Genomic DNA, 27,472 nt, shown 5'->3' with positions numbered 1-27,472 from the left:
ATTATTTTCTTTTCTGTTTGAAGGAAAAAAGAGAAGATATAAATGTAAAAAAAGGAGTCTCAAAAAAGGTACAGGTAAATCTGTGAATTCACATGTGTGTGCTACTGCAACTCTGATATTCCTTCCAGACCTTTCTTTGCTGCACCTCTGAAATCTCCAATGGGCTTCATAAATAATGAATTTTTTAGAGTACAGGCTAAGCTGTTGTAACAAAGAGAGCCCAAAATACAGTGGTCTAAGCCACATAATTTATTTCTCTTTCATCAAACAGTCCAGAAATGGGAGGAAGAACCTGCCTTCCTCAACACATAGTTTCCCTCTCTGCGTCCAAGAAATCAGGTCTAACCAGACCTTTGTCTCCCAACCAGTGGGAATGGGAAAAATGGGCAGAGAAATCACCTATTTCTTTTAATGGAAAGATCCAGAGTCTTCTCCTCACATCCTATTGCCCAAAACTTACTCACATGGCCAGCGCTAGCTGCCAGTGAGGCCAAGAAATATAATCTCTAGTCAGGCAGCCATGGGTTCAGCTGTAACTCTAGTTCTATGAAAGAAGGAGAGAATGATCATGGGGGACAAATAGCAATCTGCTACTTGCCCTTCACGTTTTCATCCAAAGTCACTGACTTCCTCATATATGGAGGAAAACTCAGATTATTGATTCAAACCTGGCCTTCTTGGCACCTGAGACTCTTTGGCAAGAATAGGAGCTAGAACCTGAATATAGCACAGAGCTACATGGTCAGAGACAAACTAGCCCTGAATGGGAAATGAGGCACCAAGAGAAAATGTTGGAAATGTTTTCTGTAACTAATGAATACACCCCTCAACAGAATGAGGGGAAACAGACAGAGGGAACTTGAATCAGTTAAGCAGAAGCTAGAGTCCTGGTATCACATCAGATCTAAGCCTGGGAAACAGTTACTTAAACCAAGCTCAATCAGAGCATACGCCATACTGTGTTCATGCAGCAGAGGATGAAAAAAAATGAGTGACACTTCATTCTCTGCATCCAGCTTTGCAATTGTTTATTTCCATTGTGTTCCTCCTTTCTTTCCTCATCTTATTCTCCTTTCTTTTCTTTCTTTTTTTTAATATGAACTGTATTGTCAAATTGGTTTCCATATAACACCCTGAGTTTATCCCAACAGGTGCCCATCACCCACCCTCCCCACCCTCCCACCCCCCATCAACCCCCAGTTTATTCTCAGTTTTTAAGAGTCTCTTATGGTTTGCCTCCCTCCCTCTCTAACTTTTTTTCGCCCTTCCCCTCCCCCATGGTCTTCTGTTAAGTTTCTCAGGACCCACATAAGAGTGAAAACATATGGTATCTGTCCTTTCTTTTCTCTTTCCCAATCCTGTTCTACTTATGTTCCTCTTATAGAGTACATTTCTTTTTCTTCACTCTTTAACATCAGATCCTATGAAATACTGCTACTAAGTTGATATGGCGCATAGAGGTGGCAGGGTATTTCTTGTGGAGTCAAAACATATTTGGATATATTTTGTTTCCTTTCCATTTCTTCTGATTATTTCTGTCATCTCATCGTTATATATATAACATAACCGAACTCCTCCCATTTCATATGTATGTAATACATGCCTATATTTATGCAAATAATATAAATAAAATATAAACATATGAATAAATATATACATATATTCCTACCATCTGTACCATTTTACCTCCATACTTGCCTACCTTAGTTATTTCTTAGGTTACACTTACCCAGGTCCCAGATTTTGTTCTTCTGAGTTTTTGTGAAACCTCTCTGTCTTGCCTGCTTTGTTAAAATGTTGCAGTTGGTAGTTTAAGCACAAATCACCTTTGTTCCTTCTACTCCTTTTCAAAATTGTTCTCTGAAATAGTTCTCTTCTTGCCCCAAGGCGAAGTCTTAGGTAAGATTTGGAGTTGTGCTCATCCTTTTGGGCAGCGGTGATATTCTCATACAATGTTAAAAAGCCTGAACTGATATAATATTACAACTGGAAAACATGTAGTGAAGAAGTTGGGTGAGACCAGCTGCTTCTTTTATGCATACTCTTATCTAACCCTACTCAGTATCTATGTTTTCAGCTAATTCAAGTTGTGGAAGAGGAGGAGAAGGAAGGAGAAGGAATAGCCTTCTTATGATCAATTCTTCATGTCTTCCAGATATGGAGGATGCATGAGCCACGTTTGTGGGCTCTTTAAAGAACTCCTCTTTAAGAGAATCTGTCCATGAAATTTCCTCTAAAACAGGAGCTGAGTGCTTACCACTTCCCCCTTAGAGGAGGTCCACACCCCCGCTGAGTTCATCTCATCTTTCTGGACAGAATATCTTTCAAGAAAAGCTAATTGAGCGCCTCCTTTCCCCGGAGAGAGCCATGAGAATCATGTCTTCTTATGGTCCTACTGTCAGTGGGTGTGCAGCTGGTCCCCCACACAGTCACCCTACCTAGATTGATTATATTCCCTAGGCTATAATTTTTATGCCTGTGACTTAGCCCTTCCATAATGGAAGCCTGTGTCTCCCACTCTCCTTCATACATTTTCCTCATCCCCCACCTCCTCCCCTTTGGCATCAGTTTGTTCTCTATATTTATAGATCTGTTTCTGCTTTTTTATTGTTTATTCATTTGTTTTATTCTTTATATTTCACGTGTAAGTGAAATTATATGGTGTTTTTCTTTCTCTATTTGACTTATTTCATTTAGTATTATACCTTCTAAGTCCATCCATGTTGTCACCAATGGCAAGATCTTATCCTTTTTTATGGCTGAGTAATACTCCAACACACACACACACACACACACACACACACACACACACACACACCATCTTCTTTATCTACTCATCTGTAAATGAAAACTTCAATTGCTTCCATAGTTTGGCTATTGTAAATAATGCTGCAACAAGCATAGGAATGCATACTTCTTTTTGAATTAGAATTTTTTTTTCCTTTGGGTAAATACCCAGTAGTGGGATTACTGGATTATATGTTATGTCTATTTTGAATTTTTTGAGGAACCTCCATATTATTTTCCACAGTGGCTGCACAAATTTACATTCCCACCAACAGTGCACAAGAATTCTTTTGTCTCCACATCCTCACCAACACTTTTTGTTTCCTGTCTTTTTGATTCTAACCATTCTGACAGGTATAATGTGGTAACTCCTTGTGGTTTGGATTTTCATTTCCCTGATAATTAGTGATGTCGAGCATCTTTCATGTGTCTGTTGGTCATCTGTATGGGGTTTTTTTTTGGAAAAAATGTCTATTCATATCCTCTACCCATTTTTAACCATTTTTTATGAATTTTGTAACTTCTTTATATATTTTACCCCTTACTGGATATATCATTTGTGAATATCTTCTCTCATTCAGTAGGTTGCCTTTTAATTTTGTTGATGGTTTCCTTCACTATGCAAAAGTTTTATTTTGGTATAGTCCCAATAGTTCATTTTGGCTTTTATTTCCCTTGCTTGAGGAGCAAGAGCTAGAAAAATGTTACTGAGGCTGATGTCAAAGACATTACCACCTGTGTTTTCTTCTAGGAATTTTATGTTTTCAAGTCTCAATTTAAGTCTTCAATTCATTTTGTTTTTGTATATAGTGTAAGAAAGTGGTCCAGTTTCATTCCTTTGCATGTGGCCGTTCAGTTTTCCTAGGACCATTTGTTGAAGAGACTGTCTTTTTCCCATTGCATATTCTTTCCTCCTTTGCCATAAATTAATTGGCCATACTAGTGTGGCTCTCTATTCTGTTCCATTGACTGTGCATCGGTTTCTATGCCATTACCATACTATTTTGATTACTACTGCTTTGTAATATATTTTGAAATCTGGGTGTGTTATGCCTCCAGCTTTGTTCTTCTTTCTCAGGATTGCTTTGGCTATTTGGGGTCTCTTGTGTTTCCATACAAATTCTAGTATTATTTGTTCTAGTTCTGTGAAAAATATTGTTGGTATTTTGATAGAGACTGCATTGAACCTCTGTTTTGATTACTCTGGACATTTTGATATTTATTTATCCATGAGCATGGAATATCTTTGGATTTGTTTGCATCATCTTCAATTTCTTTCATCAGTGTTTTATAGTTTTTAGAGTACTGGTCTTTCATCCCCTTGGTTAAGTTTATTCCTAGGCATTTTGTTATATTTGGTGCAATTGCAAATGGAATTCTTTTTAGAGAGAGAGAGAGAGGGTGGGAGAGAAGGGCAGAGGAACATAGAGAATCCCAAGCAGGCTCCATGGTCAGTGCAGAGCCTGACACGAGGCCACATCCCACAACTCTGGGTTCATGACCTGAGCAGAAATCAAGAGTCAGATGCTCAACTGACTGAACCACTCAGGTGCCCCCAGAATTGGTTTCTTAATGTCTCTTTCTGCTACTTCATTATTAGTGTATAGAAATGCAACAGATTTATGCACATTACTTTTGTATCCTATAACTTTACAGAATTCATTTATTCCTTCTAATAGTTTTTCTGTGGAGTGTTTAGGGTTTTCTATATATAGTATCATATCAACTGTAAATAGTGATAGTTTAACTTCTTCCTTACCAATTTTTATGTCTTTTATTTCTTTTTCTTGTCTGACTGCTGTGGCTAGCACTTCCAGTACAATATTGAATAAGAGAGGTGGGAGTGAACATCCTTGTCTTATTCCTGATCTTAAAAGAAAAGCTCTCAGTTTTTCACCATGGAGTATGATGTTAGCTGTGGGTTTTTCATATATGGCCTTTATTATGCTGAGTTACATTCCCTCCAAACCTGTTTTGTTGAGAGTTTTTATCATGAACGATGTTGAATTCTGTCAAATGCATTTTCTGCCTCTATTGAAATGATCATATGATTTCTATCTTTCATTCTGTTGTTGTGGTACATCATATTGATTTGCAAATATTGAGTCATCGTTGCATTTCTAGAATAAATTCCACTGGTCATGGTGAATGGTCCTTTTGATGTATTGTTGATTGCAGTCTGCTAATAATTTGTTGAGGATTTTTGTATTTATGTTCGTCAGGGATACTAGCCTGTAGTTTGTTTTCTTTCTTTCTTTCTTTCTTTCTTTCTTTCTTTCTTTCTTTCATTTTTTTAATAAAAAAATTTCAATATTTATTTATTTTGGGGAGAGCACAAGCAGGGGAGGGGCAGAGAGAGGGGGACAGAGGATCTGAAGCAGGCTCTGTGCTGACAGGCCGACAGCAGTGAGACTGATGTGGGGCTCAAACTCATGAACCATGAGATCATGACTTGAGCTGATGTCAGACGCTCAACTGACTGAGCCACCTAGGTGCTCCTCTTCCTTCCTTCCTTCCTTCCTTCCTTCCTTCCTTCCTTCCTTCCTTGCTTTCTTGTGGTCTTTGTCTGGTTTTGGTATAAGGGTAATGCTGGCCTCATAGAAAGTAATTAGAAGCTTTCCTTCCTCTTCTATTTTTTGAAATAGTTTGAGAAGGATAGGCATTAACTCTTTAATGTTTGGTAGAATTCACCTGTGAACCATCTGGTCCTAGACTTTGGGGGATGTTTTTGATTGTCAATTCCATTTCATTACTAGTAATTTGTCTGTTTGGATTTTCTATTTCTTCCTAATTCAAGTTTTGGAAGATTGTATGTTTCTAGAAATTTATCCATTTGTTGTAGGTTGTCCAATATGTTGGCATATAATTTTTTTTGTAGCATTCTCTTATAATCCTTTGTATCTCTGTGGTGTTGGTTCTTATTTCTCCTCTTTCACTTCTGATGTTGTTTCCTCTCTTTTTTTTTCTTAATGAGTCTGGCTAAATTTTGTTTATCTTTTTAAAGAAATCTCTTTGTTTCATTGATATTTTCTATTTTGTGGTCTCTATTTCATTTATTGCTGGTCTGATCTTTATTATTTCTTTCCTTCTGCTAACCTTGGGCTTTGTTTATTCTTTTTCTAGTTCCTTTAGGTGTAAGGTTAGATTATGTATTGAGATGTTTCTTGTTTCTTGAGGTATTCTTGTATCAATATAAATTTCCCTCTTAGAACCATTTTTGCTGTGTCCCAAGGATTTGAGACTGTTGTGTTTTTATATTCATTTGTTTCTATGTATTTTTTTTAATTTTTTAATATATGAAATTTACTGTCAAATTGGTTTCCATACAACACCCAGTGCTCATCCCAAAAGGTGCCCTCCTCAATACCCATCACCTACCCTGCCCTCTCTCCCACCCCCCATCAACCCTCAGTTTGTTCTCAGTTTTTAACAGTCTCTTATGCTTTGGCTCTCTCCCACGCTAACCTCTTTTTTTTTTTTTTTCCTTCCCCTCCCCCATGGGTTTCTGTTAACGTTTCTCAGGATCCACATAAGAGTGAAACCATGTGGTATCTGTCTTTCTCTGTATGGTTTATTTCACTTAGCATCACACTCTCCAGTTCCATCCACGTTGCTACAAAAGGCCATAACTATGTATTTTTTAAATTTCTTCTTTGATTTCTTCATTGACCTATTGGATGTTTAGCAATATTTTTATATTTTTGTTTTCTCAGTGAGGAGATACAAACGTAGAATCCAAAATCTGAGTAACAGAGCTCCAAGGAAAAGAGGCAGACCAAAAGGTAAAAAAAAAAAAAAAAAAAAAAAAGATGTAAAATATGTATGCATTTTCCATTTTCAGTAACTAAACATCTAAATTTTCATGCTTTATTCTATGTTTTTAACAACCTACTTCCCTATTGCTTTATGTAGCTGTACTGTTGAGAAATACATCAGATTTAGTCAATTTCCAAAATGTGACAGGGAGAGAAAGATGGCAACACCACAAAAAAGTAATTTGGTGGTGAATCTGCAATCAGAAACTGGGGCCCAAGTGCCACTGCAGTGCTGCCTCTACTGAGCTGACACTTTTTAGCTTAGAAGTAGTTTTAGCCATAAAACACTATGTAACTCACAAATGATGTAGCTGTCCTTCCTCATGTTCCATGACCTTGAGGTAATCATGTGAACTTGAGTGTGTCACTCTCTCCCTTCTGCCTCAGTTTCCTTATCTATAAAGTAAGATAAATAGTAATAGACTCACTGCCTTCCAAGGCCCATCTCAACCTCACATACAGCTTTATATCCTGTGATTTTGATGAAAGGAGAGTCTAGTTCACACACTAGTCCCAAGAGGACTTAGACATAGAGAAACTGAGAGCAAGAGAACGCGTGTTTGCCAATAATGGCTACTACTCAACAGACTCAGACTGTAGCTAGGGCTGGGGTTTAAGTTTGGCCACCTATGGGAAAGGAGAGGACAGACAGCACGGAGAAAGCAGAGAGAGCTTTCTCATGGGACAGTGGGCCTTGACCCTTGCAAGTAAAGAGAGAACGGGCGGGGCGGGGGGCGGGGGGAGGAGGAAGGAAGGGAGGTAGATTGAGTCAGAACTGGCTAGTTTTCCTGGGCAAACCTACCACTTCATCATCACAAGTGACAGGAAAGGGCTGTTCCACAGAGAGCCACACTTGTGGGTTGGCTTTTGTCACTTTTAGTCATACTAACTGCCATACTTGGCACAATCATGTTCTTTGGAACCGATCAATGTAGAGCAATTTTTAAAGAAAGTTTTATTTATTTATTTATTTATTTATTTATTTATTTATTTATTTGAGGTCTACGTGTTACTTATTTTACATCTCTTGAATCTTTAGTATCAATAGCTATGCTTATGATTCCTTTATGAAGGTTTTGGAATCTCTCCTCTCTATGTACCTCCATAACATCTTGATAAACTTCCTTAGGGTGATACCTTGTAGGGTAGAACACGCTTGATCTTGGGATGTGATTCCTCTTAGAATAGGAATCATCAATAAATATCTCATGGGTCCATTGTATCTTGATGAGTTTTTAAAAAACCCTTTGTTATAGCAAAGGCCCCCAAAATGAAGGCTTTTTGTGCTTGGTTGAAGAAAAAGATTCCTTTCCAGCCTCATCTGATCATAGTCTGCTTAAAGGAAAGATCAGATGGTTGAGTATCTGGAGGAGATTTTATCCTGGGCCCTGAACTACCCAAATTAGTACCCCAGGGTTCCAGCCATGGGCACAGACCTTTAGAAAGAAAAAGCATCCAGGGGTGTCCCTGCCCTCAACATTCAAACACTTTTGAATAATGGCAGACACAAATATGCACATGGACATGACTCAATCTTTTTTTGGACACAATCAACACATAGATTAGATACTACATTCTTCTGGGTAGTACCTAAGCATAGTATCATAAGCATAGCTATTGATACTAAAGATTCAAGATTCTTTTAAATCAACCCTTTGTGCTATCACTACCTACACCTTTTAGAATTTGGGCATCAGTTTCTAGAAGTTCCCTTTCATTGGGTTAGTTCTGAACCCCTTGATCCTTTTTGCCACCACTTTCAACACAAAAATCTTCTTTCAAGTTTGGAGTTTTGGGCAGCTGTCTACTTGTAGAATCCATCATGTGATCTCTCTTGAGACCTTATATTCCCGCCTTTTAAAAACATATATAATTTATTGTCAAGTTAGCTAACATACAGCGTGTATAGTGTGCTCTTGGCTTTGGGAGTAGATTCCCATGATTCATCGCTTACATACAACATCCAGTGCTCATCCCAACAAGTGCCCTCCTCCATGCCCATCACCCATTTTCCCCTCTCCCCTGCCCCCCATTGACCCTCAGTTTGTTCTCTGTATTTAAGAGTCTCTCATTGTTTGCCTCCCTCTCTTTTTGAAACTATTTTTCCCCTTCCCATCCCCCAAAGGAAGTCTTCAGCATCTTCCTTTAATTTGTATTTTTATCTGTGAGCATTAACTTTTCTCCTATGTAAAATGAGGACAGTATTAGTTCCTATCTGATCACTTGTTCTAAGGATGAAGTAAGTTGATAAGGACAAGGTCTAAGGATAGCTCTTGGCACACAAGAAGCACTCAATAGATGTCTAACTCACTCTTCTTACCCAGTTGCTTTGGAAATACATAAAACACTATTTCAAATTTATTTGGACTGACTTGGAGATAATAGTAAAAGAAATATAGGATGAATCTCAGTTAAGTATCATCTTTGTAACTAAGTCTAGGCCAGGGTTCAGCAAACTATGGCCCACAGGGCAAATCTAGCCCACTGACTGTTTATAAATAAAGTTTTATTGGAACACAACCACATCTTTTCATTTCAGTGTTATCTATGAATGCTTTCACAATACAACACCAGATTTGAGTAGTCACCACAGCAATTATGTACTTAAGTATTTACTCCCTGGTCCTTTACAGGAAAAAGTTCCTGACTCCTGATCCACACATTTGCTGTTTTTCTCGAAGTACTAGACAGGCTTCTGAAAAGTTACATTTGAATGGTGTTTTTACAAAACAATACTATTTGAAATGTAATATTATAAACAAGACACATTTATGTTATTTTTTTACTTTCTCAGGGAGAAAAACAGTCAACACTGGGCCTTTGAGAAGAGTCAGAAAAAGAGGTAAAAGGAAGGAATTAATATACTTTTGATAATTAAGTATCTAAATTCTTGTTTTATACTCTGTGTTTGGAGTGATCCATAAAGTTTCTTAATTGGCTCTTAGAGCAAGTGACAAATGTTATGATATTCATTGGCCTTGGTTAATTTCAACAACAAGACAAAATGGTAGTAACACCCACTCCATTGATTAGTCAGTTGATCTGAGAGATCCTAGGCCTCCTTGGGCCCATACAGAGCTTCTTTCACTACACTGATGACACTTGAAGAAGGAAAATATAAAGAAAAAAATGCAAACGGTGTGACTCACATGATTTTTAGCTGATCTCTTACAGCTTAGAGAGCCATAGGTTGCCCATCAAGAGGGACCCTCACTGGTAATACAAGACCTATGTCCTAATTCCCAAACTTCCTTTGGTTGTGTGACTTTGGATCACCATTTGTGGGTGTTTTACTCCCTTTCCTTCTCTGGGTGAGTGGCAGGTAAATTAGACTGGGTGGCCTTCTAGGCCTACCCCAGCTCTAACAGAACTGACTCTGGAAAGACCATGGCCACCCATCTTTCCCATCCCAGAGAGAAGCCCCAGCATGTGTCTTTAATGAATCCCCCTAAATGTTGGCCAGAATGTTCTGAAGTCAGTTTTAAGACTTGCAACCCCTGCTTCGGCAGAATCAGATCCCAGTGACCCTGCCCAAAGGATGTGCAGAGGTCCCCTCCCTGAGCAATTTTCAGTTCTAGCACACTTCACCCTGAGTTTCTCCTTTAGCCACAGAGAAAGCTCACATGAAGTAAAAGTGCAACAGGCAGAGAACAAGGAGGGAAGACAGACACCATCCCTTCTAGGCACTCCATTACAATCCTGTTTTCTGTCCCTCGGCTGATTCCTCAAGTGAGGAGACCAAACTAAAAGCTGAAGGGTTTATCTCCATCTACATAACTTCAAAGCAATAATATGATAGGAGGAAAATTATTGCATGATGGGGAGTTGTAGTCAACAAACTTGGAGATTCAGACACCTCCACACAAGACATTTAATGCAGGCTTTTAGAGGATGACATTATCTTTGTGCATCTAATCTGCTATAGAAGAAAGACCTAGAAGGGTAATGAGTTCATGGGGCAAATCCCTCCAATACATTTTAAATTATAAAAGAAAGATCTCAAGAGGGAGGAGGTCGGAACAGTGCACAGTTGGAGAGAAAGATGGAATAAAAACAATAATGCTTCTTTGCAGGTCCAAGAATTCCCAGAGATACAAATATGAATTTTCACCTTCCAAAAGTTCCTGTGACCTGTGGAGAGGCAAAGGGGATTTTATATAAGAGAAAAATGAAAGAAGGTGGGCTCCATGGTCTTCTATGCTTTTCAACTGGAAAGTACCCGTGTGAATAATATATTGTTCAGGGGTAGACACCTGTGTCAGGGGGTTCCCAAGACCATCCCCAGGTTTGGTGATTCCCTAGGAGGATCCGTAGGACTCGGCATATAGTGAACTCATGGTGATGATTTCCTAAATTGGAAGGAAGGAAAAGACACACAGGACAAAGTCCAAAGGAAACCAGGTGCCAGTTTCCAAGGGTCTCTCCTAGCGGAGTCACACAGGGTGCACTTAATTCTCTAGCAACGAATTGTAGCAACATGTGTGAAATGCTGTCTACCAGAGGATCTGCCCCTCTGAGTCTCAGAGTCCAGGTTTTTACCAGGGGGTCATCACGTAGGTGCCCTCTGCCTAGCACATGCCAAACTTCTAGACTCCCAAAAGGAAACCATATTGTTTGTATAAACAGTTTAGGGCAGCGAGACACTCTTAGGTTCTAGGAATGGTAGGACCCCTCCCTAAATGCAAGTTCCCAGATACCAGTCAAGAGCCAACCTTGCAAGCAGACCTTTCTAAAGGTAGCAGCCACAGGTCTGCCCTGTTAACTCTTTTCTGCACAGCATCCCAGATAGGGAAGAAATGGTATTTCCACACTTAAAATTAGCAAACGTAACAGGACATTTTTCCTTTCCCCCATGGAAATGGTCCACAGGATGCTGTCCAGCACCCAATGAGACCAAGTAGTTTAATATCAGGGCAGAAAAGGTACATGTTTGAGAAATCTGGCAACAACCTTCATGGTACCATCCTCATAACATCTGCATGGCCTTGATCTCGCTGGGAGGAGCACAGGATTTAGAATTAGAGGCCCCAGATTCATGTTTCAGCAATACCAAAAGTGTGTGTTTCGTCTGGGCCAAATTCCTGGTCTTTCTTACCTTGACCTTCCTCCTGTACAAAGTGAGAATAATAATAAAACTTGCCATGTTATTATGAGGGGGAAAAAATGAGATAATGGATATAAAATACTTTGCAAATCATCACTGTTAAAGTACACTAGAAACATTCATCCGTCATCATTGATACCCCTTCCCCAAATATAGTTCTTTAGGCACCAACAAGTGTTAATGTTTCCCTGGGGCCAAATTTCAGGTGTGTACTTTAACTTTGCCCCCTTGATGCCATTTCCACGCTTTTCACATAAAATAGCTTTGAGTCCAAAATATGAGAAATAACTGATTGCCATTAGCCGGATGACCAACAAGGTGAGGCAGATGCGGTGGTGACAGCAGCCACTCATCCACCTGTGTGGCCTCGCGTCCCCTCTGAAACCCAGCCTACCTCTCAGAGAAGGCAAGAAAAAGAAGCCTGCTCATCCATCTTCAGGGCCATTCAGTTTTTTCTCCTTTGAATGTCGTGAAATACTTCTAAAAAATACATGTTGGTGTTAATTATTTTCCTTGTTGCACAAAGGTCAATGATACGTGTGCACACGGCAGGAAGTCCCCTCTTGCCCTTGCCTTTCAGGCTGCTTGTAGGGCCCTGAGAGGGATCTCAGCTCTCTCGCTACAGATTCTGAGCCAAGATCCACGGGGGGGGGAGGGGCCATATTTGGGGGGTTTTATAGTTGAGAAGGCGCTCCCTTATGACTTCTTATTTTTGTCTCACAGGAATCGCACAGAGGTGTATAAAGGGTGAGGATGGAAGGTGGTTCACCCTCAGGGAATTTGAAATTGAAGGAAACCACGGACCATCCAAGAACTGGAAGATGAGCGTGAGGTGTGGTGGATTCCCCCTGAAACAGCTGATTGAGGTATCCCACTGACACAGGGCTCAAAACAAGGGTTTAGTGTCACGGTTCATCAGCTCCAAGCATCAGCAGAATTTCTCAGTGTCCGGAAAACTGCCATGACCCCCTTGCCCAGATCACAATGAACATGTTACGTACTAACATTCCACTCAAGAGTATTTTGGCTGCTTTATATTAGACGTTAATCCTCTAAATGCATGAGCTCTTATCCTTTTGTTTTTTGGAGTTTTTTAATGTTTTTTAAAATTATATCTATTTTGAGAGAGAGAGAGAGCATGAGAAGGGAAGGAGGAGAGAGAGAGGAAGAGAGAGAACCCCAGGCAGGCTCCATACTGTCAGCACTGCGCCTGAGGCAGGCCTGATCTCACAAACAGAGAGATCATGACCTGAGCCGAAATCAAGAGTCAAATGTCCAACCGACTGAGCCATCCAGGCACCCCCCAAGTTCTTATCCTTTTGAAGGTAGAACCGTAAATCATGTCTCTGACTCAACCACTAATAATTGCCACTGTGTAATCTGGTCACACAAAGTAATTTAAATTGGTGTGTGTCGGGGGTGGGGGGGAGACCATGGTAGATCTCTGTATCTGAAAATAACACATCAGTATAAATGTTTCTTGGATTGCAGAATATTTTACCGTTATTTCTTTTGATAGCGTTCTGAGACTCATTCTTGAAAGAGAATATAAATAAATTGCATTTCAAAATATCTCCTTTGGCCCCCATATCAGCCCCTTGACGTAGACAAAACAGGCTGGGTCTCTACTGCAGACAAGCTCATGCCTTCTGACTCTGTCGCATGACCCAGATGTCCCTTCCTTGTGCCACTCTAATGATGAAGAAAAGCTCTTTGCTCAGCAAATATCTACCGAGTTGCATCTAAATCCACAGGGTGTAAGGTGTGAGCCCCAGCCATGCCGGAGGAGGGCTACATGTTTACGACACAGGCCCAGGTACCTCCTTGATGCAGTAGGTGGCACACGAGCCTCGTCACCAGGGGACCACACAGCACACGGTGCTATAAGGAAGGGTGCTGGCAGGAAGAGATGCAGTGGCTCCAGGGAGGGAGGATTATTTCTGAACTTGGGGTTGAGGACAGTTTCATGGAATGGTTTCCACTGAGCTGAGTCTTTTTTTTTTTTAAATTTTGAAAATTTTATTTAGGGACAACTGGGTGGCTCAGTCGGTTAAGTGTCCCACTGTGGCTCAGCTCATGATCTCACAGTTTGTGAGTTCAAGCCCCGCATCAGGCTCTGTGCTGACAGCTCGGAGCCTGCTTCAGATTCTGTGTCTCCCTCTCTCTCTCTCTGCCCGTACCACCCCCCTCAAAATTAAATAAACATTTAAAAAAATCATTGATTTAAAAGTAAAACATAAATTTATTTACTTCCAAGTTAGTTAACATATAGTGTAATAATGATCTCGGGAGTAGAATTTAGTGAATCATTACTTACATATAACACCCAGTGCTCACCCCAACAAGTGCCATCCCTAATGCCCATCACCCCTGTAGCCCATCCTCCCACCCACCACCCCTCCAGCGACCCTCAGTTTGTTCTCTGTACTTACAAGTCTCTTATGGTTTTCCTCCCTCTCTGATTTTATCTTATTTTTCCTTCCCTTCCCCCTATGTTCATCTGTTTTGTTTCTTAAATTCCACATATGAATGAAATCATATGATATTTATCTTTCTCTGACCGACTTATTTTGCTTAGCATAATACATTCTAGTTCCACCCACATTGTTGCAAATGGCAAGATTTCATTCTTTTTGGTTGCTGAGTAATATTCCATTGTGTATATATACCACGTCTTCTTTATCCATTCATCAGCCGATGGACATTTGGGCTCTTTCCATAATTTGGCTATTGTTGATAGTGCTCTGAACTGAGTCTTAAAAGAATAGTCCTGGAGCGCCTGGGTGGCTCAGTTGGTTAAGTGTCCAACTTTGGCTCAGGTCATGATCTTAGGCTTGTGAGTTCGAGCCCCACGTTGGGCTCTGTGCTGACAGCTCATAGCCTGGAGCCTGCTTCAGATTCTGTGTCTCCTCTCTGCCCCTTCCCCAGTGCTCGCTCACTCTCTCTCTCTCTCTCTTTCTCAAAAATAAATAAACATTAAAAACAATTAAAAAAAAAAGAATAGTCCTGATGAGCAAAAATGTAGGAACAAGGCATTCTACATAGAAAGGATGGAGTGAAAATCCTGCCTGTGATTTGTCAAGAAGTTGTAGGCTTGTTACGTGGGCTGAGCGGATGGAAGACATCTTAAGGCCAGAGGAAAGAGGCTGGACCCTTCCTTTCATCATGAGGGGATCATGGGGGGAGGGGGGTGTTGAGTTAGTGATGACTGACATAGGTGAGACACTGCTTTAGAAGTATCAATCCAGTCAGGGATACCCCAATGGTTCAGTCGGTAAGCATCCAACCCTTGGCTTTGACCCAGGTCATGATTCCAGGGTATGGGACTCAGCCCTATGTCAGACTCTGCACTGAATGTGGAGCATGCTTGGGATTCTCTCTCTCTCTTTCTCTTTCTCTCTCTCTCTCTTTCTCTCTCTTTCTCTCTCTCTCTCTCTCTCTCTACCTGAGCCCCTCCCCTGTTTGTGCTCTCTTTCTCTCTCTAAAAAAAAAATTTTTTTTAAATAGAAGTATTAATCTGATCAGAGAATGCAAGATGGGTTGGAGGATGGAGTGCTTGCAGCCACAGATACCTCATGTGACCTTGACTGCCTCTGTGCCTGATACACCCCCACTCAGCCTGCAAGGCCCAGTTCAAACAGCATACTCTCTGAAGTCCTTTAAAACCCTCTGCCTCTGTTTCTTGTGGCTGCTGTAACAACTTTTCACAACCTGGGTGGCTTAAAACAATAGAAATCTATTATCCTGACAGTTCTGGAGGCCAGAAGTCTGAAATCAGTTTCATTGGGCTCAAGTCAAGGTGTTGGCAGGGCTGGTTCTTTCTGGAACCTTCCAGAAGTTTCCTTGCCTTTTTCAGCTTCTGGAAGCTGCCTGCATTCCTTGGCTCAAGGCTCTTCCTGACGTCACTCCAACCTCATGTTTCATCGTTACACTTCCTACTACTCACTCTGACCCTCCTGCCTCCCTTGCAAAAGGATGCTTGTCATTACATTGGCCCAACACAGATAATCAGAATTATCTTCCTATTGCAAGATCCTTAATTTAATTACATTTGTAAAGTCCTTTTTACCACTTAATTTAACATATTCAGAGGTCTGAGAACCTGACCATCTTTGGGGGTCGTTATTTAGCCTACCATACTGACCCATCTCTGGATCCAAAATACTCTGTGAGAGCATGGTTTACACTTCATCACTCTTACCATCATCACCTTACCATCACCATCACCATTACATAATGGCTCTTCCCACTTGTCTCCCCAAAGGCATGGACACCTTTACGTGCCCAAGGCCACTAAGAGCCTGCCCCAGTCTGTCACTCACTGGCTAAGTGCCAGTGGAGTAGCTATAGCATGTGAGGTATAAAGACACAAGCTAGAGAGGTCCTAGAGGTTGGACAGGAAGCAGTGGGTATAGAAGACATTGTGAAGGAAAACCTGGCATGGCTATGAGGGGAGCAAAAGAGAGGGCACGGTTTTTAAAGTTGCCCTTAAAGCTAAATCTGGGTAAGAGAGAGCAGTATGTTAGGGATTCGGAGAGGGATGTTATTTTCCATGAAGACGCTTTGAATTTGTGCTGATAGTGGGGCATATCTGGAAGGCAGTTGGAGATACAAAGCTCACAGAGTAGAAACAAGGACCCATTTGGCATTAATCTCATTTCTATTTCAGAATAAATTTCTACCAGACCCACCAAGAAAAAGGAGAAGAAAGGTAATTATCACATGACCTTCTACCAATGTCTCACCCCTTGGAATAGATAATAGTCGTGTGTCACCTGGTGAAGCAAGAAACCCAAATCACATTCTCTCCCATTCTCTTATATCTTTCCTCTCTTTCATGCACACACACGCATGCTCGCACACACACACACACACACACACACACACACACACACACACAAACTCACACTGAGGACTTCTTCAAGAGGTCTTTCTTTAAGGGAACTTTCAATTCCTTTATGGAGATGTAATCCTAGAGAATAGAGAGGTTGGAAGGCTGATGTACACTGGGCGAGACATCGTTGACCCAGAAGAGTTTTCCTTTGTGGAGAGACACCATGGACATGATTTTGTAGCTGAGCGTCTCTGTGTAAAAGCATCAGGCCTCACCAGATGGGTTTTGCACACCTCAGTTCTGTCTATGGAGCAAATTCTCTTTCCTTCGAAGTCCCCTTCTGGAGCTCATGGACCAGTGGTTTTCATGCTGTATGGATTCCAGGGAAGGTGGTGGGATAGTTGGTGTCTTCTATGGCCTCTCCAAGAGTATGTGTGAGAGATAACCTGTGTGGTGCAGAAAGGATATGGAAGAACTTCCATTTTCTTGACCTCCAATAGAGGTGACCTTGAGAGGTGACCTTGGCCCATCTCTGCCGCACCAGAAAGTCACGGTCTTCACCAAGCTGGTTTCTGGGACTACCTGCCCCACTGACCTTATGCTAGAGACTCAGTCCCCAGGGTCTGCATCCACCGGGTTTTCTGGAGAAAGAGATGCTATTTGCTCTGTTCACTAAGAGCAAACATCTCCACCCCGTGCTAGGGAGCCGAGGGTTACAGCCTTGTGACCACCTCAGTTCTCAGAGCATCGCTCCAGAGGGTCTCTTCCTTCCCCAGACCCTAGGCTTCTGTCCTTTGTGTCATCAAATGACAAGTGGTGCTTCTGGCAGTTTCCCTGCTCATACGATTCCTGTTAAGCCTGATAGTGACAGCTGAGGTGTTCCAAGATAGTAAGATATGAAACTCCAATCCGATCATTTACCGGCTGCTAAGAAACCTTGTCTCTGAGTGACAGTTGTGTTCATTTGTTTGTGCTCTTATGTATCCACTTAACAAACACCTGGGGAGCAAGCGCTAAGCACTAAGTGTATGCTTGGCCAACGGCAGTGCGCGGGAGGCCAGACAGACCCAGAGGATTGTTTCAGCTTTGTTGTCTAATATGGGACCATGACTATCGGGGTGGGGTGGAGGTTCTAGGCCCTTCTGAGAGGCAAGCAGTGATGTGGCTGCCTCCCAAGTCATCGTACTTTGGATCACACTGTGTGACTTGTCTATGGCCTCTCTGCCTTGGGCTGGAGGTAAAAGTTGAGGCCGCCGTTGTTCCAGACTGAAGAAAGCCAACTCATTCCACAGATATCAGTCAGTGCAAGCTTTTGGGATTCAGGAGAAGGTGGTGAGGTGCTTAGCTTCAGGAAGAAGAACTATAGGACGGGGGACCTTAGACCCATTTGATCTTCAGGGCTATGTCCTGAGTGAGCTGCAGAAGACAGTGGGGTTCTTTGGGACAGCTGCATGGTGTCCAGGATTCTGGGCACCGTGGCTGCTGGGGGCTGTGGATATTCAGTCCTCAGCCTGATTCTCTCATTGCAATCCCAACCCCATCTGTGGCATCCAGGGCCAGAGTCCCCTCACAGCTTCACAAAGGCCTGCCTTGGGTCTGAGAGCCAGAGAATGAACTTACATTGGGCCAAACTGCCAGAAACAAACAATTTCATGCTTTTTAATTCTCCTGTTAGATATATAGATCCATAAAAACAGATATAAAACAAAGGGAGGGCTGTGGCATGAATCCTTTACATAAAGAAGTCTGCTCAAATGTGTGGTCAATAAAAAATCATATACAATATTGTCATTCAATCTTTATCTCTTTTCTACAGACTGTCCCAGAGTGTGGGAGAGATGACCCTTACGTAAGTACTAATTCCCACCTGTAACCCCAGAATAATACTGGCCTTGTTCCTCCATACATTATCTGTGTCACTGCTGTGCACCCCCAAAGCATGTGCATACTCAGTTGGAGCATGTCACCGTGTGTGATGGGCAGAGAACGGCAGACACATCACCCACACCAGGGAGATGGTTCTGGAGCTGGTGTCTCTGCATGAAAGCATCCTTTCAATTTGTTCAGGGAAACTTTCCTGCTTATTTCCCCTCGAAAGTGGGTAGGAGAGGCAGAACTCTAGATCACTGGGGCCTCTAGAGCCAGTGGTAATAGTCAAGACTGGCCTGCAGATTAGGGGTAAGGAGCAAATTTGAGAGAATATCAGCATTTAAAGGTGATAGGGAAGGAAAGGAAAACCCCAAATATCCACTCTAAGGTGCAGGCAGAGCTAAGATGGTTTTAAGCATCAGCCAGAAGGAACAGGCTGGGCCCAGCTGGCAAGTCCAGGGGTGGACCTTGTCACGAGTCCTGCAGAGACATATACACAGGGCAAGTGGGTGCTGCAGAGTAACGTATTCACGGTCCTTATGGAAACCCTGGAGTCCATCTGAAGGGAGCCATCAGGATGCTGAGCTGGCTAAGACTGAAGCCATCAACACGGAGCAAGTCACAGACAGTTCTACGCTAACTGCTCGGGTAGTGCTCGATGATGTGCAGACCATTCTGTCCATTCTCTGCTTTGCTACGGCTGGCTGCTTTAGAGTCGGCCAACAGCAGAGATGACCCCTCTGTCTAAGATAAATCACACTTTGATTGTTTTCATTGCAACAAGACGGACATTTTAGGCAGTCAGCTTTTTGCACAACTCCTGGGGGAACCTCCCATTTTAGTATGATGTGCAGCTGTACTGATATGGGACGCCAACAGAGAGGGGATAGAAAAAGTTCGCCAAGCCCATGCTGGCCTTCTAGCAAATGCATTGCCCAGCACGATCTAGATGCATCCACACCACTCCCATTCCTCTGCTGGAGGTGGGGCCCTTGAATCCTGGGGTCTGTGCAACTTTTCTGATTTCTGAAATGGACACAGAGGGTTATTTCTTACAGCTCACCACCAAGCCCTCTGTGAAGATTAAAAGGCACCTCTTCCAGCAAGAATGTCCTCACTCCTTTTCATAACCTTTCTGTGACAGACTTTGTGGGCTGATAATAACTCTACTTACAGCTCCCAGGCCTTGATGGAAGAAATCCCTCTAGACCGTGGGCCCCCAACCTTGGCTGCTCATTGCCATCAGCTGAAGATCCCACCCTCAGAGGTTCTCATAGTAGTCTTCTAAGGTGTTGCCTGCAGGTTGACATTTTCCAAAGCAACTCTAGTGGTTTTAATGCACAAAGTTGACCACAGTGAGCCGGTGCTGTTCAATCTGTAGTGCCCATCAGAATCTCTGGGCTTCTGATTCAGTGAGTGAGGTGGGGGGCCTGAGAATTTACACTTTTAACAAGTTTCAATGGATGCTGCTCCTGCTGATCCAGAAACCACTGCTTTAGAAGCCAGAGGTCTCCACTAATGACTGCACCAGGGGAATGTTTAAAACATACTAACTATGTGTCCATCCTGGTGAAGCAAACCACCAAAATCACATGCAATTAATTGAATCTCTGAGGGTGGGGCCTTAGGCATCAGAGTTTTTTTTAAAGCTCCCCAGGTGATTCTACTGTACAGCAGTTTGAGAACCGCTGCCAAGCAAAAGGACAAATTTCTTGCTAAATAGATTAAAGAGACAGGGACACCTGGGTGGCTCCGTCAGTTAAGCCTCCAAATTTGGCTCATGATTTCGCAGTTTGTGGGTTCGAGCCCCACATCGGGCTCTGTGCTGACAGCTCAGAGCCTGGAGCCTGCTTCAGATTCTGTGTCTCCTCTCTCTCTCTGCCCCTCCCCTGTTCACACTAAAAACTGAATAAACTGTGGCGCCTGGGTGGCTCAGTCGGTTAAGCGTCTGACTTTGGCTCAGGTCATGATCTCACGGTCCGTGAGTTTGAGCCCCACGTTGGGCTCTGTGCTGACAGCTCAGAGCCTGGAGCCTGCTTCAGATTCTGTGTCTCCCTCTCTCTCTCTGACCCTCCTCCGTTCATGCTCTGTCTCTGTCTCAAAAATAAATAAACATTAAAAAAAATTAAAAAAATAAAAACTGAATAAACACTTAAAAAAGAAAAGAAAAAAGACTGAAGAGACGTATGTCAAGTGCACAGGCTTCCTAGACTACAGACTGGCATGTTTATTCCAGCACGGGATTGGCATGTTTATTCATTCTTTCTCAGGGCCTACTTGCAGTGCACTTTATAAGATGATGGTCCAGAAATCTTGACCCATCAATGGTCAGCATCCACGAGTGTCATCTGTTATGACAAAAAAGAAAAATGGTTACATGGCCCCATACCAGGACCACCTCAGGCCCATGTGGGGATGTGCCCAGGTATGTCCCTGACAGGCTATTCCTTAAGTTTTCCCTTTCAATAAAGGGAAGACATGGGCTAGATACAAGAGCCTAGGATTTCCTCTTATGTGTGACTTTTGTGTCCTTCTTATATTGAATTTACAGATGAAAAGAATTTACAAATTGAGACATATCCCAATTTACATCAGCTTATTGGGCACAGGGATGATATTCTATTATGATCTGGAACCCAAAAACCAGGCCACTGTGCTTTGGCTAATAAGGCAGCATTGTAAGTAAGGGCTCTGCATCCTTGTGGCTGTAGACCTCACAGAGGCACCAAGAAGAAGATGGGATATTTGACAAATAAGATCAGCAGGACCAGTGATGGGTTGGATATCTGGGATGTGAAAAGGGAGGGATGTATGCTCACTTCCAGGCTTCTGGGTGGATGCTGGAGTGCTTGGTGAGATGAGGGACAACCGAAGAGGAGCAGATCCAAGACAAGGAATGTGGTTGGGGTTGGGATGGGTTCAGACATGATGAAAAACATCTACCCGGAGGTGACGGAAAGTTGAGTTTGGATGTTTGAGGACTCAAAAGGTAACTAGAGATACCGCTTTAAAGTCTGGGGATAGATGTGGAAGGCGTGGTCATGGGAGCAGTTGTGGTCATCCAGCAGAGTGGAATGAACAGGGGACACAGGACAGAGCCCCAAAGATTTCCCATCATTCCAAGTGAAGAACCCGAACAAAAAGAGACAGAGGGTTAGGGAAAAAATCCAAGAGAGTGGAATATCCTGGAACAAAGTATGAAGAGTGTTTCTAGAAGGAAGAGGTGAAATGGTGCCCCCTGTCACTGCTCCCCTTCCTCATCACCATCAAGAGACCCAACCATATCACTGGGTTGGCCAGTCCCCAAGTCTGTGCACTATTTTGTACCTAGATTGTCACATGAGGACATAAATCCTTCTTCCAGTCCACAGTGTAGACAGGATATTTTCATCTAGGTGTAGAACTGCCACCCATTGGATGAAATGTTCCCCCACCATGTGGCTTTCCTCAACTGGTTCTCTTGCTTCCCAGGTGGTCCCAGGAGAGTATTCAGGTGTTCATCCTCTGGGCATTTCTCCAGCACAGACACACCACCTTCTTACTTAGAAATTATAGTATGTAGGGATTCACGCGTTATTGCCACATAAATTATCATACACACGCGCGTGCGCGCGCAACACAGGAGGAAAAAAGTGTGATTTCTTTTGCCCATCAGTGGGCTCATTCCCTGACCGATTATTATTTTGGTCTATTAATTCTATTGTTCTTAACATGTTTGTTACTCCATAATACTTAGATACAAACACTATCAAATGTTTAACTTCACTAAATGAAATTAAATCTGGCTAAAGGTCCCACAGATTGAGGTGAAAAATCCAGCATCAGCCAATTTTGTGGACCCCTCCATCTTCCTTATATACAAAAACACCAAATCTTCTATGTGCTCAGAAAATGAGGGTAAGGCCTTGGGCTTCAACAGTGGCAGTTGCTGGTAGGACCCTCCCTGGCCATTTGGAGGTAGCACCTCCGCACCTTACATGCCGAGCTGAGTCATGGGTATCTTCCCCCAGGCTCCCAGAACCAAAGAGCTCTGGCATCCTTCTGGTCATCTGTGCCCATGTCTTTCCAACCCAGAGGTACTGCCACAGGCCCAAGGACCCTCCAGGCATAGAGGCCATAGTGCAGGAACTCCTTCTCAGGTCCTTCAAATCATGGGAAACTTATGGCCAAGAAAATGGGATGCAGTGTTATGTCATAAGTTTAATCCATTACATTAAACTCTAGATAAATCACTCTTCAATGAGTCAATGTAGATGATGTAATGTAGACAACTAGATAAGACACTGTATTATATTCACTGTATTACATTTATTTGTTAATAAATTTCTCAGGTTATCTTTAATCCCTCATTTGTTGTTGTCGTTGCTAGTCTGTATCAGAATCTCTGCCTTCATAAAGAAAACTGTAATGGTCTAATAACCACCTCCTCCCAAACTTCACTGCAGACCAGAATGTCTTCTTTTGAAATTCTCACTCAGTGTTGTTCCTTAATATTTTGAGGACAGAAATTTGTGTCACCTTGGTACAAGCAAAGGCCATGTGTTCGAAAGCCCCATGTGTTGACCTTCTGGGGACTTACTAGTCCCAGTGATGTCTACATTATCTCCCCTTCCAGCCGGAAAACTCAAATGAATGTGAGGTGTGCGGTGGACGCGGGATGCTGTTCTGCTGTGATACTTGTTCAAGGTCCTTTCATGAGACATGCCACATCCACCCTATAGATGCTAAAAGGTTGGTGAGACCTGGCCCCCTCTTGCCCTTCCTTCTTGTGGCACAGCTCCTCCCACCATGTGCATTCATCCTGCAAAGTTTGACTCTGGTTGTATGTGTCTTGATGCAGAGGGACCAGAGTCTTAAAGTGTCAGGATCCAGAAATATGGTCCAGAGCTGTTTACTACTGCCAGAAGCAGCAGATTAATGGGAAGCAAAAACTCTTCAAGTGGTTATTCAGTGTAATAGAAAGAGATGTTACCCCCGCTCCCCCCACCAGGTCCCAGACCCATGAACTTTGATGGGGGTGACGACACCATACATTAGCTGTTGGTTTAAAGAACGTACCTGTGATGGGAACATTAAAAAGTTGACAAATCTGGGGTTGTGGTGAGCCTTCAGAAGGCCATTTATACTGTATTCCTTTGCTCTAAAATCCAAGCAAATGTATCTTTGGTCAGAGCTGATGGTATGTTGGATAACACGGAGACTAATAAGGCATTCTGAAAGTGGTAGTATGAGCAGAATTGCTATGGCCAAGGAGGATGGATGATTTCAACCAGGATTGTGTCTGTCCCTATGAAGACAGAGCATTGTCCCTTCATAATGGGAGAGTCTAATGTAATCTACCTTCTTCCAGGTAGTTCCCAGGGAATGGTGTCATCTCAGAGATTCAGCATAAAGCTCTGTAGTTGGGCAATCTGCAGAGGCAGAAGACAGGTCTGCTTTACTGTTGAGCCCATGTATAGTCCCCAACCTCACACCATGGATATTTGATAGTGGGCCCCTCAAGCAAGCACTGGGGTAGCCAGGGACAGAGGCAAATGGCATGTCTAAGAAGGATCACTGTATCCACTTGATTATCGAGAGCTCTTCAGCACAGGTCGCCTGGCAGAGAAGAATGGAGAATGAATCTAGAGGAATATGGCAGATGTCTGGCACTACTCTGTTCATAGATTTCCTTTCCAAGAAATTTCTGCAGCGCAGATTCTAGGCACAGATATGGCAATGCCAGACGAGAGGATGCCTATAGCTCTGTGGTCTTGTGCTAATTCAGCAACGTTGAGAAACAAGAGCTGGTTTCCTGATTTTTACTACGGTCTGATGGCTTACTGAAGCCCAAGACTCCAGCGCTGAAGGTACCAATTTCCAATCCTCACAGGGCTCATTACTGAGCCCACAGTGGCTCAGATGAGAACTCTTAGTTTTGAGGTGAAAGACCATCACCCACCACGGCATCTCACTCAACAAACGGTCGGTCCTGGTACCACAATTAGTGGGAGGGGTGCCTGGCAAGGGTGCCCAAATGGGGCTCTCGTGCAAAGGAGTGTCCAAAAGAGAAGCTGGATAAAAGGTGGAAACCACCAGTCATTCCTGAACAGAGGGCTTCAGCAGCTATAGAAACAGTGGCTGATTCACAGAGCACCTACCTTTGCTGACCTTATGCCCAACCTTCCAGGGACCCATGGAGTTGCATCATCTGCAGGGTAAAAGCTATTATGGAAAGGTACCCACAAAGCCAGGTATGTCACCAGGAGTCAGAGGTACTGAAGAGGCGGATGCTGCCTGAGGAGCAGTTGGTGAGTTGAAATGTAAACCTGAAGTCTCCTCCTTGCTGTTGACTTGAGAGAAGCAACACAGTCTTGCAGGGGCTGGAGGGATGGTGCCCAAGGGTGAACTGCTGTTCCTTGCTGTGCTTTGATCACATGACCTAACACTAAAGTTTGTATTCCAAAGAAAATTCCCATTCCATGTTTGTTTCACAGACCACAGGTCTGGGAGCTGTGCATTCTGTCCGAGCATATGTACACCTCATTCTCTCTAAGCTGCTTTTTACTTAAAATCTCCTCTATCTTTTGCAGAAATGTGAGTTTGTCCTTTTGAAGGTCTACTCCTGTTCAAAAAGCTCCTTTTTTGCCTCAAAACCGCATTATGTAAGTAACGGCAACAAAGCCCCAAACTGGCATTCTCAAATTTGTGAGATGAATCCAGTGGGTACCAGCGTTATCTTTCGTCTTATTGATGGATATCTGGGTCAGGTTACTCAGCCCTTGGCCACTTAGGCCGCTGTCACAAGGTACCACACACAGGGCGGCTTAAACAGCAGATGTTTAGCTTTCACATTTTTACTTTCATTCATTTCTCAGCTGGAAGTCCAAGATCAGGGTGCCAGTGTGATCTTACAGACTCCCAACTTCTCTTTGTGTCCTCACAAGGTGGAAAGAGAGGAAGAGAGCTGTCTGGGGTCTTTTTATAAAGGCACTAATCCCCTTCATGAAGCCCACCCTCACAATCTAATCATCTCCCAAATCCTCACCTCCTGACGCCATCACAACGGGGGTTACAGGATTTCAACCCAGGAATGAGGGGGGTGAGGGGGAGGTGGGGAGGGCACAAGCCGTCCATCTGTAACAGCGGGTAGACTGGGAACAGTGCTAATAGCCTGTCCTTTGGCACTTTGACCAACAGGGTCGAGAGGCATCTCATGGTCTGAAAAAGCCCATGTGGCTAAGCAAAATCAAGAAAAAGCTGAATATGAAACTGTACATCCGAGTGGAGGGGTTCGTGCGGGACATGAGCCTCATCTTTCAGAACCACAGGGCATTTTACAAGGTGAGCGGCTCCCAGGGCGTCCCTCTTTCTGTCTTAAAGCCACTCTGCCTTTCATGGTCTTGTATCAGGGAAATGTTGCAGTTTCCCTTATCGTGTGGCCAGCCCACACAAGTACAAATTCTGGAAGTATTCTAAAAGCCCCGTGGTCTAAGGTGGGGAAAATTATAGCAAGCCAGAAGGTGTCTTTGCAAACATGACCTTGGGACCTCATAGTTTACTCACTTGTAGATACTCAGTTTTCGCCCACAGAGAGCAGTAGACTGATGACCTGCTTCCAGAAGAAATGGAAACGCATGTTTTCCTGGACCTGGGTAGCTATGTGCGTGTCCTAGGAGTCTCCAGCTTTGTCCCGGGTTCCTACACTTACTCGGCCTAACTAAGGGAGCCAGTGGAGGGAGACCGGGTGCCGAGGCACAGACTCTGCCCGTGCACAATTTGCTCTTGCCACTGTGCACCTGCCTGCTGGTATCCGGCCTCTCTGGGATATGCGGGCAGCGGCCTCCCCCTCACACCCGGGCAAATGCCTATTTCCATTGGTTCCCAGGGCTGCAGTCCGGACGCAGAGCATGGGAGGCTGCTTCCAGACAGATCCCTCAAGGCCATGGTGCCAGGAAGGGCATCCCTACAGGCGCCAGGCCTCCCAGATCACTCCCTTGCTAGAAGTGTGTTGTAAAAGGCAACTAGTGTCTCTTTTCTCTAAAGGAAGATACCCAATCACATTTCTCAAATTTCAAAATCCTGGATTTCTTTATATATGAATTTTTTAGGGCTGTATCAAAAAAGTAATAAACAAGGAATATCTCAAGGGGTGAAGGAGGAAAGGGGACATCATGAATCTGCCTTCAACATTTCCGTACCACCGTGGTCATGCAAGGCATAGGTGCTATGTGAGAAAATTGAACAACTAGAGTTTTGGGGAAAAAAATGAATCAATACGTTTCTGATGAAGAATTGGACTATAATACAGTACAATTTTTTGCATCTCTGAGAAGAGATGATCTCTGAGAGAAATGATCAAGTTATCAGGGAACATAAGCTACTCTTAACTGTATTAATTCTCACTTAACACGTGGGATCGTCTAAAATGAAGCCTGGATTGTATGAGACAATGAGAACCAAACTCAGCAGCAATGGTTACTCTTGTTTTTGTCTTTGCTTTTCCAGAACAACCAGAAATTCATCAGACTGGGAAGTCAAGTAGAGGACGTATTTCAGAATAATTTCAGAAACACCTTTGCAATTCAGGAAAGAAGCAAGAACAGTTCTCAGTTGGAGCCCCCTCTTTTATAAAGTAGCCCATCCCCCCCCCTTCCATCGTTAGCAACTACATGATAAAGCGCTGTGGTCAAAATGTGAACATTTTGCCTGTTGCTGTGCAAAAAACTTTTTCAAACATATTTTTTGTGGCCATTTCCACTCATTTATTTTTCTAAATAAAATCTAAAATTATCCTGTCAAGTTATCTTATTGAATTATTTGGAGCGAAATTTACAATAGAAAACGTTGGGTCTTTCCACAGAGGCTCATCTTGTGTGCTTCCATTTATTGGAATCTTTTAATAGGTCCTTAAGTAAAGTTTTTCACCTCTTTTCTCCTCTCCACACAGGACTTATCTGTTTCTTTCTTTCCTTTTTTTTTTTTTTTTTTACACTCTCAGGTAGTTAATATTTTTTCATGTTATTGTGAAAGTGAACTTTTCCCCCAATATATTTTATTACCAAATATTGATCCCTAATAGAA

General features: G+C 42.9%; 1 protein-coding gene across 6 annotated transcripts in view; it reads left to right on the top strand.

Moving 5' to 3' along the window:
• The window catches only part of SP100 (SP100 nuclear antigen), a 99,964-nt gene extending 72,774 nt beyond the window's left edge, over positions 1-27,190 (top strand). For 4 of the 6 annotated variants that reach the window (XM_053903887.1, XM_053903889.1, XM_019445624.2 and 1 more), the window contains 12 exons: positions 24-74; positions 6,501-6,569; positions 9,397-9,444; positions 10,676-10,780; positions 12,430-12,572; positions 16,376-16,417; positions 18,357-18,389; positions 23,025-23,140; positions 24,579-24,699; positions 24,982-25,053; positions 25,589-25,732; positions 26,897-27,190. In XM_053903887.1, the coding sequence (XP_053759862.1) occupies positions 24-74; positions 6,501-6,569; positions 9,397-9,444; positions 10,676-10,780; positions 12,430-12,572; positions 16,376-16,417; positions 18,357-18,389; positions 23,025-23,140; positions 24,579-24,699; positions 24,982-25,053; positions 25,589-25,732; positions 26,897-27,022 (1,070 nt within the window). In that variant the 3' untranslated portion in view covers positions 27,023-27,190. The remainder of the gene's footprint in view (positions 1-23; positions 75-6,500; positions 6,570-9,396; positions 9,445-10,675; positions 10,781-12,429; positions 12,573-16,375; positions 16,418-18,356; positions 18,390-23,024; positions 23,141-24,578; positions 24,700-24,981; positions 25,054-25,588; positions 25,733-26,896) is intronic. The other 2 variants (XM_053903885.1, XM_053903882.1) reach the window with 2 other exon arrangements.
• Positions 27,191-27,472: the final 282 nt, after the last annotated feature.

Source organism: Panthera pardus, unplaced genomic scaffold, assembly GCF_024362965.1.
Source record: "Panthera pardus isolate Hobbes unplaced genomic scaffold, ASM2436296v1 HiC_scaffold_10, whole genome shotgun sequence".
NCBI classification, from domain to species: Eukaryota; Metazoa; Chordata; class Mammalia; order Carnivora; family Felidae; genus Panthera; species Panthera pardus.
This window is presented reverse-complemented; position numbering and strand designations above follow the sequence as displayed.